Raw genomic sequence first — 15,522 nt, forward strand, 5'->3', positions numbered from 1 at the left:
CAGGAATTGTTATAGTTACATTTAGATAATGAATATACATTTAGCAAAATTTAAATACTGATTAAACAGCATTTTTGCAGGATCCGTAACACCATTTACAAAAGTTCCAATACTAAGAGATATAAAAAAAGCATGAGACCATGACTCAAATTTATGAGTCCCAAAAATTACAGGTTAAATTCTATCTTTAATAGAACAAATGTAATATATAATATGTTTTGGGCAAGGTGGCTTAATGAATTTAGTTAATAATTTATAGTATTGATTTTCTTTTCACAGTCCCCTGTGATAATAAATGTAAGGCTAACTCCTACTGCCGGGAATCAGACAATAAATGTGTGTGTAATACCGGATACCTTGGAAACCCTTACAAGGGATGTGAACGTAAGTATTAAGGTTCATTGTTCAACATTCCATAGCTTCAGATGGAAATTGAATATTTTTCTACAATATGTGTAGAAAAAAACATTAGGCACTTAAGGATTTTTGTTATTATCAGGAGATATTTTTCTCAACTATTTGGAAATCATATTCTAAATTTCGATAACGGGACATTCTGATTTGTTAGAATTATAATCAACACAACTTATTGAAATCACGTTTTTCCAGCAGTTACAAGTTTGATATTAGATTATGAAGGTAGATCTCTCATAACCAGTCTTTTATTATGCGACGTCCATCGAAATATCTTGACATATTATAAACAATGAGAGACTTCCACATGTTTATGGAAAAATGCATGGGATATAACATGGATGAAGGATTGAAAATAAACATGAATGTCTTATTTTTGATTTGCACAGTTCCATGTGGCGGCAGTTGTCCATCAAACTCCTACTGCGATATAAAAACTAACAAATGTGCCTGTAACAAAGGTTACATTGGTAATCCCTACAAGGATGGTTGTGAAGGTAAACATATATATATATATATCACGTTTTAATAAATCAAATAAATCACACCAACACAATACATTTCCTTATCATTGATTAACAGCAGGGTTTGAAGGGTATTTCTGACAAGAATATGATTGAAGGGGTCGATCAAACATTCTGAGCATCAAATTCCATGAGTGCGAACTTTTGCATACCTTTTCTAAATATCGATGCTGATGCTTTTATGATTAGTACAACATATTATATTATGAATGATCGTCATTAGCTTATTGTATTCCTGATATTAATTGTCTGTCCACAAAAGAAAAAAAACAACTGTATTTCAGTTATAATATTGCAAAAGCATTTTCACGTTTGATTACACTTCCTTGCACCTTATCAGGAGTGTCCATGTAAATCTTTATTGTTCATATTTTGCCCTATTTTAATGAGATTTGAGATTGGATTATGGTTATGTTGGCATGTTGGTATTTTCTTGGTGTTTTTCGTGTACATAATATGCTTTTGGAGGAAAATAAGATTACATATACTGGTATTTTATTGATTAACTTAGGAATAACGGAAGTTGATCAAATAACTCAAACATGTCATTTAAATATTGTCTACTAATAGTTCCATGTGGAGGAAAATGTGTTTTCAACGCCTTCTGCAAAAACAAAGACAACAAGTGTTACTGTAATCCTGGACTGGTGGGAGACCCCTACACAAGATGTGCCAGTATGTGATATCTATTTCATTCTCCTTGATATACCACTGAGTTAACAATATAAGACAATTATGTTATTATTTTTATGTAATACCTACAAGGCCTTACACTTGAAATGTCCATTGCTAATTCATTATTAGATTCCATTTTTGTTTCATTTTGCACTGAGGCCACATAAATTTGACCGCAGGTTATAAACATAGCTTGATCATTTTAAGAAATACATTTCATAACTCGGCCAAAACACAAAACTATTTGGAAGTTTATTTTCTCCAGAACCATGTGACGACGCCTGTAAGGAGAACGCTTACTGTAACAAGAAAGACAACAAATGTTACTGTAATAGGGGATATATAGGAGTACCAACTGTAGGCTGTAGAAGTAAGTTACACTTCCGGAAAGCGTGGTCTTATTTCATTGTACTTTTTCAGGGGTTCATTTTTGCCCTAGTTTTATTGAATTTTAGTTTGGATAATGATTGTGTTGACATGTTGGTATTTTCTTTTTGTTTCCTGTCCGAAGTTTATACTTTTGGTCTTATATAGGTTTGCGTGTATTCGGAACTATAAAGTGTGCTACATTTATCAAGATCATATTTGGAAGAATCTATAGATGAATTCATTTGAAATGTTGAATTATAGACTTGCATGGTCTGGATGCCTTATGTAATTTACACCGTAAATGACCTACTGCTAGCCAAATGATAAACAACATGAGATGCAATGTATTTCATCGAGGTTGCAGTATGAAAACAATGCTGATAACCCAAAAAGCAGCAATCCATTTACTTTATGGGAATATAAACTTCATGCAAATTATTTTTTCATCAAATAATATAACGTCTTTGTCTAAAATAGGTTTCTTGATTTTGCATTTGCCAGAAAATCGCATTATCCATCTTACTTTTTAACCCAGAACCATGTGACGACAGATGTGCTAAGACTGCCTACTGTGATACAGACAACAAATGTAAATGCAGGGAAGGTCTGGTTGGAGATCCATACGTCAAATGTGGAAGTAAGCATTGTTCTTGAATCATCGCTCGGTATTATTTATCAAAACATCATTTATTTTAGACAGTTTTCAAATTCTAATCACGTGTACTCTGCTTTTCTGGAACCTATACATTTTCTTATCTTGATTCTAATTTGGGAACACAACTATTTCCTTTTAGAGCCATGTGACGGAAAATGTAAGAAGAACGCTTACTGTGATAGCGGCAGTAACCGATGTCGCTGCAACAAGGGATTTGTCGGAGATCCTTATAAGGGATGTGATGGTATGTATGATTACTAATTAATTATAAATATGGCATGACTGTATAACTGAATATAATTTCAACACGCCTCTGTGTAAATACTTCTCAAACATTTAATTACTAATTAAAATTGTGTGTTTTTACAGTACCATGTAGAGGGAAATGTAGAGAGAACGCTTTCTGTAACAGCAATAACGAGTGTGAATGTAAAGCTGGATTTATCGGAGATCCGTACAAGGGATGTAGCGGTAAGTAATACAGAAAGTAAAATTCTTCTGTAGTGATGTACAAAAACTATATTCTACACGATATGATAAATTTGTCATGAGACATATTTCAGATAGATACAATATGTACATTATACAAAATATATTATTCATATATTCTGACATTGAACTACATAACAATACAGCCAAAGTTTGCCAGCAACACATATTCTGACACTGAATTATTTTATTTTTATATTTTAGAGCCAAGCGTTTTCTCTCTCGTACGCCCTAGTTATTCTGTAGAGGAAAATATCGGTCAGGTACAGATAGAAGTCGTGAGGACAAAGGGAAGTTCAGGAACGTATGTTGTATCATGGAAAAGCAACGACGGCACTGCCGTGCAGAAGAAAGACTACCTTGGCACCAAGGGAACAGTCAATTTCAAGAGCGGAGTTTCAAGTCAAAAAATCAGTATCAAAATTGTTAATGATAAGGTATGTCATAGCCAGATTACAATTACCTTCATACTTAACATATTATCTAATGAGCGTAAAGTGAATCATATAGATGATGTAGTTTGACTTTATTTGGCTTTATTATAACGATCTTCAGATCTTAGTTGAAATGTATTATTCACTTTTATGTTTTTTTTAACATTTTCATATCTCTCTGAATGTTTGTATTACCAGAATTTCCTAAAAGTAGTTGTATAATGCCTTACTTGCAGATTTACGAACCTAATGAGTCATTTACAGTATCTCTAACAGATGTTACCACTGGTGGATCTCTCGGATCACTTACAACCACTACTGTAACAATTAAGAATGATGATGGTGAGTCCTTGACTATCGACATGGCTATTCCTTATACCAATACCAAATCCTCTGCAAATTAGATAGTCAAAACGTTACGTAAAACTTTGTTGACGAGTAACAACGTATCCTCCGGTTTATTGAGTTGGTTTTTTTTTTTTTTTTTTTCTTTTTATTATTGCGAGCTGCTCACCTCACCAATGCCATCATTTTCAACACTAAAGTAACAACGAAGCATAATTTCACTCATTAAATAAACAATATATGCAAGGAATATGATATTAGGAATACGGTGAAGTTCTATGCAAGACACAATGAGCTTATTTAGAAATTCTACATTTATTTAAGGTAATATGAAGTTGCAAGAGTTCGATGCTAGTTGGTAAAGCTGATTGTTTTGTTTTAAGAAACCTTGCTCTCATTGAGTACGTAACATTACTTCCTTGGATTTATCAAGACTTGTTTTGCGGACGTCATCGATGAATCAGGTGTTACTTTTCAACAAACCTTTACCTTAATCAAAATTGTCTCCATGTAAAGCTTTTCTTTCATATTATGGTCGTACCTCGTTACCTCGAACTCGTTTAACTAAAGACCGTGTCTAATTGAAAGCATTTCGTCGGCCCTTGCCTAACTTTACACAAAACATTCGAACCCACTTAAATCGGATATTTGGTCATCTCAAAGTTTCCCCATGGTCACAAAGAGTTCGAGACAACGAGGTTCGACAGTATATGTTTTTGTCGTTCCATCTATCTTGTGTTCGAATCATGACTCTATTCACTTGCATATAGTATTTTCTTATTTTTATTAATAGCACCCTGTGGAGGACCCTGTAAAGCCAACGAACATTGTGACATGCAGTCTCAGGAATGTGTCTGTAACATGGGTTACATCCTGTACAAAAAAGCCTGCACTCGTGAGTACAATTTCAAATTTATTTTGAATACTACTATAACAGATATTAATCAATAGCATATATAACGATGCATTGCTGGAACGAGTGTCTAATGTTTAAGTTTTATATATTATAACATGTGCGATGAAAATATTTTGTGTTCATTGAAAGGTATATAAAGGCTTTCGTGATATGTTTATTATGTTGATGAATATTTGATGACCAAATCATATTTACTTTGAGAATAACATAAGGTATGTATTTACAGTGCCATGTGGTGGACCATGTGGACCTAACGAACGATGTAATCGTCCCTCCAACAAATGCGTGTGTATCACCGGATATATGTCATACAAAGGCTCGTGTGTATGTAAGTATATATATTCATATTAGCTACTGTTCTTACCTGCTTTGTATTGGTTTAAATTATGTCAATGGTTTTTAAGTACGTATGTGTACAGGTGAGTGCTACGTGCCTGTGTATTCGGGGGCGGCGATTCAACCAATTTCATAGCAGATAACAATATAAACCATCATTAATGTACCTCTGTAAAACCTCTCAAAATAACAAAGTTTTTTTTTCTACTTTCAATAAAAATATGGAATGCGACCTTGAAATGCTAAAGTCTTAGTATTCTTATTATTGGTCTGATAAGCAGGAAAGAATTGATCAGCATTTTCAGATATTATAATTATCTCATCGATTGCTGATTGCTTCCGACGTTGAGGAACCTATTTTTAAAATCAACTAATTATGATCACTCTTCTTAGTAAAACGAAATACATAACAGTTACTTTTTATGTGTAGTGCCATGTGGAGGACCATGTGGACCTAACGCTTACTGTGACAAGAACAAGAACCAGTGTGTTTGTAACAAAGGCTACTTACTGTATCATGGATCATGTGTCTGTACGTAAACATACAAAGTATAAAATCGTTTGTAAAGCTTGATATCAAAACACAAATGAATGCAAAAGTGTATTGATGTATCTTACTTACTGTCATTACTAAAGAAACTAATCTAGGGTCGTCATATCACAATGCCACCTATATGTTGTAACTCTATCGGTAGTGCCATGCGGAGGACCATGTGGACGCAATGCATATTGTGACAAGTCCAGCAACCAGTGTGTCTGCAACAAGGGATACGTCCTGTTCCATGGATCTTGTACTCGTGAGTCTATTATTAGATTTTTGAAGTAAGATATAATATATTAATAAACACATGTTTATGATTTAAATACATGTCTCACGAGTACTGTATTTACACGCATTTAGATATTTACACAACCTCAAATCTTGGATTATACTTCTGAAGAATGCATCCTATAGAATAATTTTAAATGTGATGTATTATATAGTCCCATGCGGAGGAAAATGCCCACCCAATTCCCGCTGTGACTCAGTGACAAACCAGTGTGTATGCGTCAAAGGATATATCTTCTTCTCAGGTTCCTGTCAATGTAAGTAAAAGTTGACCGAATACCATTTACCGGTATATCCATAAGTCATTCTATCAATATACTCTGTTCTCTCCATAAGAATACTGAGGGGAAAAAAAGAAAATTGAAGATATGCCATTAAAGTGATTTCTGTATCAAAAATTCAAAACAAAACATAGGAGTGAAATTCATGTGCATAGTGAATCAAATTCGTGAATCTAAACTTGCAATTATGTTGTAGTGCCCTGTGGTGGACCTTGTGGCAAGAACGCATATTGCGATCAACATTCCAACCAATGCGTTTGTAATACAGGATATGTTATATTCAAAGGCTCATGTACACGTAAGTGTTGTAAAAATGTGATTGGGCCACAAATATGATGTATATATGTATATAGTTCTCGTAAATATTAGATTATTGTGTTCAATTTATTCTATGAAACCTTTGTGTAGTTTCAGGCCAAACAAGATAAATTAAACCTTATAACTGTGATTTTTACTCTATATATTGACAGTGCCTTGCGGAGGACCTTGCAAAGGTAATGCTTACTGTGACCAAAGCAGCAACCAGTGTGTATGTAACCAAGGTTATATGCTATACAAAGGATCGTGTGTCTGTAAGTATGTCTAACCGGAAGTTATTGAAGATTAAGACAACTTACTGTTTACTGATATTTTAGCAATAACTATTTTTGAAAAAATATAGTGACTCATTCAGATGCCGATAAACAGAAAAAACAATTAGAATATATAAAAAGCATTTTACTAACGTGAATAATTGTAAGTTGTAAATGAGGAATTACCAATAAAAATATGTTATGAAGCTGAAATTGCAAACCATAGCTTTCGAAACGATTTTTATAGAAGTTACCTTATTTTCAGTGCCATGCGGAGGACCATGTGGGCCCAACGCTTACTGTGATAAATCTAGAAACCAATGTGTCTGTAACCAAGGGTATTTCCTTTTCCATGGATCATGTACATGTAAGTTAGTTTACTTTTTGCTTATTAATGGAATTAAGTAATCACTGCTGAGACAGGTGAGACAAATCAATAATGTATGATAGTGTACGCTTTCAGAGATTAATTTCAGATTTTTTAAAGAACTATCAGAACCAAAATATATGCCAGATGATTGTTAAAATATTCTCACTCTCCTGTGTCATCTTTTGTTTTGGTTTTTAATTCATTTTGTTTTATTTTTAGCATTATTATAATTATTATCTAAATTACTAATTGCGACACTGATATACATATCTGTGCACGATAATATCATGTTTCGCTGTGAATCAGTGCCCTGTGGAGGATCATGTGGACCCAACTCCTATTGTGACAAGTCCAGTAATCAGTGTGTCTGTAACAAGGGATACATGTTGTTCCACGGATCCTGTGTCTGTACGTTCAATTTAATTTCGTTTTGTTTACCAGTTTTCATTATATTTCAGTATATTAAATAATATACTGATATTAATTTATCCTTGACATGATATTTAGTGCAAAATGTATCTACGCTTAAATGTTGATGTGAATAAGATTTTATACCATATCGGATTACCAAATAATTCAAACCTCTTGAAGAATGTGAACAAAAGAAGTAAGTCTCTTCTCTTGTACATCGTTTAAATCATTCACAAAACTGTCTTTAATACTATTCTGTGCGGCAGTCTTTGTCTGTCTTCAAACATTATATATTTGTAACATTTGTAACCCGCGTGTAATATGTAACAAAAGTAAATCAAATTTGAATATAGGACAAGATGTTTTTTCCCAATGTTGATTACTAGTCTTTGTTATATTACAGTACCGTGTGGAGGAGCCTGTGGAACCAATGCGTACTGTGATAAAGGAATCAACCGGTGTGTCTGTAATACAGGATATATCCTCTATCATGGAACATGTACACGTGAGTTAGGTTTCTTATTTGTGACGGATATTGTTATCACTAGGTACATGAATTGAAGATCCGTTATCATATCACAGTTTTGATTCTGCAATAAACAATATACGTGCTTTCATTTCAAGAAATATACCATTATTTGTATATGTATATAATAAACTTTCTGACAATGTTTGTATTGAAACAATTATCGACAATCAAGTATTAATGGTGATTAACTTTCTTCTAGTTTTGCATTATGCATATAATAAATTATCTATCCAATCTTCCATGCCATTCTTAGGTAAGTAGTCTAGTAAATGCATTTGTTTACATTTTGCTCAGTACCATGTGGAGGACCATGTGGAAAGAATGCATATTGTGATCGCTTATCCAACCAATGTGTCTGTAACCAGGGATACTCATTGTATCAGGGAACTTGTATCTGTAAGTGTTTACAACTGACCTGTCTGTATGAGTGAGCATCTATAATTGTTCATTGTCAATGTGTTTGTAACAATTGCACTTCTTGTATCAGGGAGCGTGTAATCATAACATGTTTACAAGGATATTTATGCAGATCTTCGTATTTGTTTTATCTAAGCAGCTGTTTTAGGTTTTCAGCGTTGAAATGTTTTTTTTTTTTTTTTTTTTTTAAAAAGGTGTTTAACCTATTTAGGCGAGTGAAACTGACCTTACTGTTGAATATAGATGTCTGCTTGTCCTCTAGGTTTTGTATATTTTAATAAAAATTGATGACTCTAGTAACTATGGCTACAACTTTTAACATCTCTTTAAAAATAAAGTTTAAAACAAACTGATTGCCTTCTGATATACAAATGTATATTTAGGTAAAACCACAGTGGATCCTTATCTTTGGCAACAATTTAACTACAAGTAATGGTGCCGTGTTTTTACGGTGAAAATGAAACGTTTTAAATATATGCATTTGAAATATTTATGTCCGTGTTCATATTCTGTCTTCGACAAGGAAGTTCAATATATTACATATTAAGATGTGTTTTACCCATCATATACTATTTCTCTCAGTGCCATGCGGTGGGCCATGTGGACCAAATGCTCGATGTGACCTCATCTCTAACAAGTGTGTCTGTTACCAAGGATACGTCCTGTTCAAAGGATCCTGTGTCTGTGCGTAGTGTATTATTTTCAATACGGTCAAATTAAGCTTTGTTATAATGTCATTTAAATAGATTTAAATAATGACATACATGGGCCATTTTATATATATATCAATCAATTTTTTAATCACTACATTAATGGATATCATACTCCGCAGCTTAAACATAATTTCATTTTGAAAATTGATTTATTTGAATAGTGCCATGTGGAGGACCTTGTCTACCAAATGCTTTCTGTAACAAAGTCACCAACCAATGCGAATGTAACAAGGGATTTATGCTATACCACGGACAATGTACCCGTAAGTGTACTCTTGTATTGTCGACTAAACCTTGTTTTATTTATTCTGTAAAACACATGGGACAAGCTGATCTACGAAGTTAAACATTAGGTTATCTGTCAATTTGTTGTTGAAACATCTAACCTGCATATATCTATGCAGTTATTGTAGCAAAAGAAAAGATGAAACAAAATTGTTTCAAGAAAAAATCATTATTTAATTTTTGGGAATAGAAAATGTAACCTAACATAACACCATTACGATATCTCAATTTTGCGTTTATTTTCAGTGCCATGCGGAGGACCATGTGGACCCTACTCTTATTGTGACAAAGGCAGGAACCAGTGTGTCTGTAACAAGGGATATGTTCTGTTCCACGGAACCTGCACTCGTGAGTATTGACATATTAGCAGTCAAACAATAATATCAGCAATATTATCTATGGAAAAGTGAATCATTCTAACATAATCCCAAGCAAATTACATTTATACCCATGTGTGACTAAATACGAATTTGTTGCACGTTATATTTGAAATCCGCGGGGAAGGTGAAAATATATACATTTGATCCTAATGTGTTGCCGTGTTGTGTTTCACTTCATGAATGAACTGTTACAATTATTTAGTGCCATGTGGTGGAAAGTGTTCACCCAATGCTTATTGTAACGAGGCCAGCAATAGGTGCCAGTGTAACCAAGGATACGTAGGAGACGCATACCAGGGAGGATGTCATCGTAAGACGCCTTATTTTGTTATATGTTTAAAATTCTTCTTTTTCACAACTCGTATTACATGTATTTCATTACACGGTTCTAAATAGTTTTCATAGATTATTCATGAAACTTCAGATACTCTTTTTTACCTGTAATTTCCTTGTATATAAGTTATAATACCGATAATAATTCATTTTATTCATCAGTACAGATAAAGAATATAATCATTTCTTCTTTTGTTCACTAACACAGAAGTTGTTTTATAAACTGCAAACCCAATCTAAACAAATAATACATTACATATTTTTATAATTCGTGTATATAATTTTATAACCAATCATAATATACTTCAATAATCGGATGTTCACTTTGTCATTTTTGTAATTGAGAGGTTTGCTTTTCAATGCCAAAATACATCAAAATACATTAAGAAAACTAAACTTGATAAAAATGATGTTGATAACCTTCAATGACTTTGTATACATAACATAAATTATTTGCTTCCATTTTCACAATAGTTCTTTGTCGATGATATGTTATGGTATAACTTCCATTTGAATACTTTATACGTATTATGCTCCATATATAAATATAAGCTGAAACATGCCTTTGATAGTCCTTTCCAGTATTCTTTACAATAACCTTTCATGATCTTTTTTCTGTATTGCTAATTTGTAAATTACAATATTTATTATTTTTTCTTGTCTGTTATTCCATATTAATCGATTCATTTCGCTTATCCAGGTTACTTTCGCGTTATGTTTAAGTACCACAGTTTCGTCGAAAATACCCTTGTCGTTTAACACGTCATCTTATAATTTATCTTCGCTACTTACCCTGTCTTTTGATATATTTATCTCCCAAATGACTTCCCCAAATCCTTTGAAGTTTGTACGGGCCCGACTCCTATTTTTGTCCAGGACTCACTGATGTAAAAAGATCTTGCTCAATTAAGAAATGTTTTTCACACTTCCCCGATGTTCATATTAAAAATCAATTTACGTCTACCATTGTTTTCCAAAAAATAACTTATATTATGGTATTATTTGTATTATTTCCGATTGGTACTTGAATTATCTGAGAGTTTTTTTTCCAAACCATCCTCAGCATGGTATGTGAGTTTCACTGTCTCTGATTTTTTTATCGACCTTGATCACAATTGGCTTATTGGTTTTCTTTTCTACACTTTTTGTTTCTATATATTTTGATAACTGTTGCCCCCCCCCTTTTTCTCAAAATGGCGTTATGAAGACAAATCGATAAATTGATATATTATTTTCTTTCAGTTCCAAGTGTGATTCAGTTTGTCCGAAGCAGCTACTCAGTGAAGGAAGGCATTTCAAAACAGGTAGTGATCGAGTTAGAAAGGACTGGTGGAACGTATGGATCTGTTACAGTCAGCTGGGTTACTCGAGACATCACCGCTAATTACGGCAGGGACTTTTCCAATAACCAAGGATCTGTCACATTTAACAGTGGTTCAAAATCAGAGTCTCTCTCTATAGATATCGTCAACGATCAGGTAACGCCATATACATTGTGAAGTACGGCTTCATATAAAGAAAAAAGAGATAAATATCAATAAGTACTACAAGCTATATTTCACATGTACATTAGCTTTTGCAAAATAGAAAATATTTTTTCCAGGGTGAGAATATTGCGATCACTTTAAGAAAGTCGTCATTACTTTCTAGATAGTCATTATTTATTTTCATGGATTGACATCAGAACATTTGTGTATTTGCAAATATTTAAAATATCTCCAGCTGCAACAACATTGGATGTTATTAACATCTTAATTTCGTATTTATGTAGATTCCACACGACACAATCGCCAGAGTTCTAAGTTTAATGTCAGATTGATGTTGCCTTGAATGCAAATAAAAATCCCGTCTGTGTGATAAAAAATCTAAACACATACTTCCCATATATAAGTTAATGACAGGAGCATGTTTGAAAACAGAGTAAAACAATTTTATAACTTTAAACTTTATTTTGATCCTGATTAATTGTAGGTTTACGAACAAACTGAAACGTTCTCCGTGAGTCTAACCATGCTCTCAGTTTCCGTTGGAGCGTCCATTGGTAGTAGAAGAGTGGTAACAGTCACAATCCAGGATGACGACAGTAAGTATCCGATTACTAAAGCAATCATTAATAACCCCAAAGTAAGAATATGTTATATTATTTCATTCTGATTTTATTTCATTGATATATTTGAAAAACTGACGACGTTTAATTAAGAAATCAATTTATTCGTTAAGCTCTGAAACGTGCTGTTAACCGGTTTTAGCAAAAGCCTTTACATGTCTTGTGTCGTTTCCGGAGCATAACTTATATCAACCTAGCATAATTAGACTTAGTGCAGTGCATCAAAATTAGGGTCTGCAACTCCTTAGTTACAGAGCATAACTTTGCCATCCTGAAATCTAGCTGAACGTTAAGGAAAATGAAACTTTCTGTTTTCATTAGTCATACTATGATCATGTGTAGTGTATCAAAATCATGGGCAAAACATCTTAATTACAGAGTCACTGCCGTTTGTTATTGTCTGGAGCTTTTTGAATTGCATTGACATGTGGGGGACTATGTAGTTCCAATCAAGCAATGTTTTATATAGATGTTTACTACCCACAGAGCCATGTGGAGGACCATGTGGTCCCAATGCCCGCTGCGACATGATGTCCCAGAAATGTGTCTGTAACACAGGATACATCTTATTCAAAGGCTCATGTTCACGTAAGTACTTGGATTATTTACGGTGACGTCTAATTCGTAAGTACTTGGATTATTTACGGTGACGTCTAATTCGTAAGTACTTGGATTATTTACGGTGACGTCTAATTCGTAAGTACTTGGATTATTTACGGTGACGTCTAATTCGTAAGTAATTGATTACGACGGTTGAATTTTATGTTATTTGTTATACCATGATTATTATATCACTATTTTTTTGTCATGAAATTAATTTTTCTTTTTTTTTTTAATTATTACCAATAGCATTTGAGATATACTAGTTAATATTTTCTTACATGATGATAAAAGTTATTGCTACTTTTGATATTTTTATATCTTATAACATTTAATTAATAGCTCCATCACTGGAAACAATAAAATAAAACAATAACATCAATAATTGTAACGACGTTACTCGATAATCAATAAGTTGGTTGACTGCTACATGTCTTAGGTTTCTTACTGATACTATGCTTGCAGTCCCTTGTGGTGGACCTTGTAAACAAAATGCATACTGCAACCGACAAACCAATCAGTGTGTCTGTAATACCGGATATTCACTCTATCACGGATCGTGCGTTTGTAAGTATTGATTCTGGAAGTATTTAGGATTGTTTGCATAACACAGAAGTGATTTTGACAAAATGATTAAAACTTCACAACATTTTGAACCGACAGGAAAAAGTGGATGTCTTATTTGATACTCCAAGTGTCTTTTTACAGTGCCATGTGGAGGACCTTGTGGACCTAACGCCTATTGTGACAAAGGCAGGAACCAGTGTGTCTGTAACACAGGATACTTTACATACCATGGATCATGTGTTCGTGAGTATCTTTTTGTTTCAGGGGACTTTCCAGTTGATTGGTACAACCATTATTGAACAATGTTTTACCATGGCCGAATGAAGCACTTCGGTTTAACCAACACGTATTACATATACGTAAATACGAAATATTCAATGACAATGTTTCTGTAACACAGGATTCGTTCTGTTCCGCGGATCATGTACTCGTACGTATTTCAAATATGAATAGTTTATACAATCCCATTTGCAATTGTTCCTATAAAAGCACGCGCGAGTAAATTGTGACAGATAATCAAGGTTTTCTATCAAAACATTTGTCTTTTTTTAATACAAAGCCAATGTATAAATTTAAAGAAAACATTTCGAATTCGTACAGTGCCATGTGGTGGACCATGCGGGCCTAACTCCCGATGCGATAAAGTAACAAATCAGTGCGTCTGTAACACCGGATACGTCCTCTACCACGGATCGTGCACTCGTGAGTTTATTCGAAATACCAGTATTTATGTTAATCCAGAATCATTTTATCGTTTCCTTTGTCCAGCTATAATGTCTAATTTTTTTAGTTGAATTATTTTGTAACAAAAAAACAAAAAAAAACAAAACCAAAAATAGCAGAAATGAAAAAAAACCTACCCATATGCTGAGTATTACAAAATTAAAAGGGGAAATGGAAAATGATTAAAAAAAAGTTCACATGGTTTTATTTCGCTAAAGAAAACATTATTTTTATGTTTACAGTTCCCTGTGGAGGACCTTGTGGACCTAACGCTCGCTGTGATAAGGTTTCCAATCAGTGTGTCTGTAACCAAGGATACTTCCTTTACCATGGTTCCTGCACTCGTAAGTAACATCAATTTATTTTTCGTTGTCATCGCCATGTTTTCCATTTATAAAAGTAATAGTTGTGGCATACTAAAAAGACAAGAGATATATTTCAGCCTTTGAAAATATATGCATGTATCTACCTACAGTACCATGTGGTGGATCTTGCGGTCCTAACGCTTACTGTAACCGCGGCACTAACCAGTGTGTCTGTAACACGGGATACGTTTTATACCACGGATCTTGTACTCGTAAGTGTGCTGTAAATACACATCATGTACTTATGCGTTTTTTGAAGACCACAGGCCTGACAGGAAAAATTAATGTGTAGTTTTATTTTTTTTTTAATTATTCCTTTTATCTCGTCGGAAGTATGTTATTAATTATAATTCGATGCCCCATGCTATCCTGTGTTTCTGTCTTTGAAATTAATATTTTGTCATCATCGATTACCAAGTGCCTTGTGGAGGACCATGCGGACCTAGTTCCTATTGTGACCGTAGTTCAAACAAGTGTGTCTGTAACCAGGGATACATGGTGTACCATGGATCATGTGTCTGTAAGTAAAAATACTAAAAGTAATGTTCATTTGTGATACATTAAACCATCGATACCATTCTACCATGCTACATTGCTATTACTTAATCATATGAATGGAGTAGCAAGCTGGATATTAAGTTTTCATGCCTGAATTTCACAAGTAAACCTTGTTCAATGGTCCTGTGTGTTCAGCTCATCTAATTAAGCCAAGATGTCGCTCCGGTCATTAACATGAGAAATTATTTTAGTGTATAAATTATTATTTATTATCATTTGTTTGTTTATTTCATTACATTACAGAATTAATTATCACTTGTCTAACATTATCCCGCGATTCTCACGTTCAGAAACAGTGATATTTGTCCTTAATGTCAATAAATTA

General features: G+C 33.5%; 1 protein-coding gene across 1 annotated transcript in view; it reads left to right on the top strand.

Annotated features, from left to right (window-relative positions):
- The window catches only part of LOC132565497 (multiple epidermal growth factor-like domains protein 6), a 34,170-nt gene that overhangs the window by 3,559 nt on the left and 15,089 nt on the right, over positions 1–15,522 (top strand). The window contains exons 5-33 of the mRNA XM_060230147.1: positions 280–384; positions 804–911; positions 1,509–1,613; positions 1,879–1,983; positions 2,518–2,619; positions 2,777–2,881; positions 3,007–3,108; positions 3,331–3,563; positions 3,797–3,902; positions 4,699–4,800; positions 5,048–5,149; positions 5,588–5,689; positions 5,853–5,954; positions 6,142–6,243; positions 6,464–6,565; positions 6,738–6,839; positions 7,105–7,206; positions 7,516–7,617; positions 8,024–8,125; positions 8,444–8,545; positions 9,149–9,250; positions 9,441–9,542; positions 9,811–9,912; positions 10,147–10,254; positions 11,520–11,755; positions 12,249–12,360; positions 12,871–12,972; positions 13,450–13,551; positions 14,517–14,618. Of these exons, the coding sequence (XP_060086130.1) occupies positions 280–384; positions 804–911; positions 1,509–1,613; positions 1,879–1,983; positions 2,518–2,619; positions 2,777–2,881; positions 3,007–3,108; positions 3,331–3,563; positions 3,797–3,902; positions 4,699–4,800; positions 5,048–5,149; positions 5,588–5,689; positions 5,853–5,954; positions 6,142–6,243; positions 6,464–6,565; positions 6,738–6,839; positions 7,105–7,206; positions 7,516–7,617; positions 8,024–8,125; positions 8,444–8,545; positions 9,149–9,250; positions 9,441–9,542; positions 9,811–9,912; positions 10,147–10,254; positions 11,520–11,755; positions 12,249–12,360; positions 12,871–12,972; positions 13,450–13,551; positions 14,517–14,618 (3,261 nt within the window). The remainder of the gene's footprint in view (positions 1–279; positions 385–803; positions 912–1,508; positions 1,614–1,878; positions 1,984–2,517; positions 2,620–2,776; positions 2,882–3,006; positions 3,109–3,330; positions 3,564–3,796; positions 3,903–4,698; positions 4,801–5,047; positions 5,150–5,587; positions 5,690–5,852; positions 5,955–6,141; positions 6,244–6,463; positions 6,566–6,737; positions 6,840–7,104; positions 7,207–7,515; positions 7,618–8,023; positions 8,126–8,443; positions 8,546–9,148; positions 9,251–9,440; positions 9,543–9,810; positions 9,913–10,146; positions 10,255–11,519; positions 11,756–12,248; positions 12,361–12,870; positions 12,973–13,449; positions 13,552–14,516; positions 14,619–15,522) is intronic.

The sequence above is a fragment of the Ylistrum balloti genome, unplaced genomic scaffold (assembly GCF_031769215.1).
Source record: "Ylistrum balloti isolate Yb309-2 unplaced genomic scaffold, AGI_CSIRO_Ybal_v1 Utg369724, whole genome shotgun sequence".
NCBI lineage: Eukaryota > Metazoa > Mollusca > Bivalvia > Pectinida > Pectinidae > Ylistrum > Ylistrum balloti.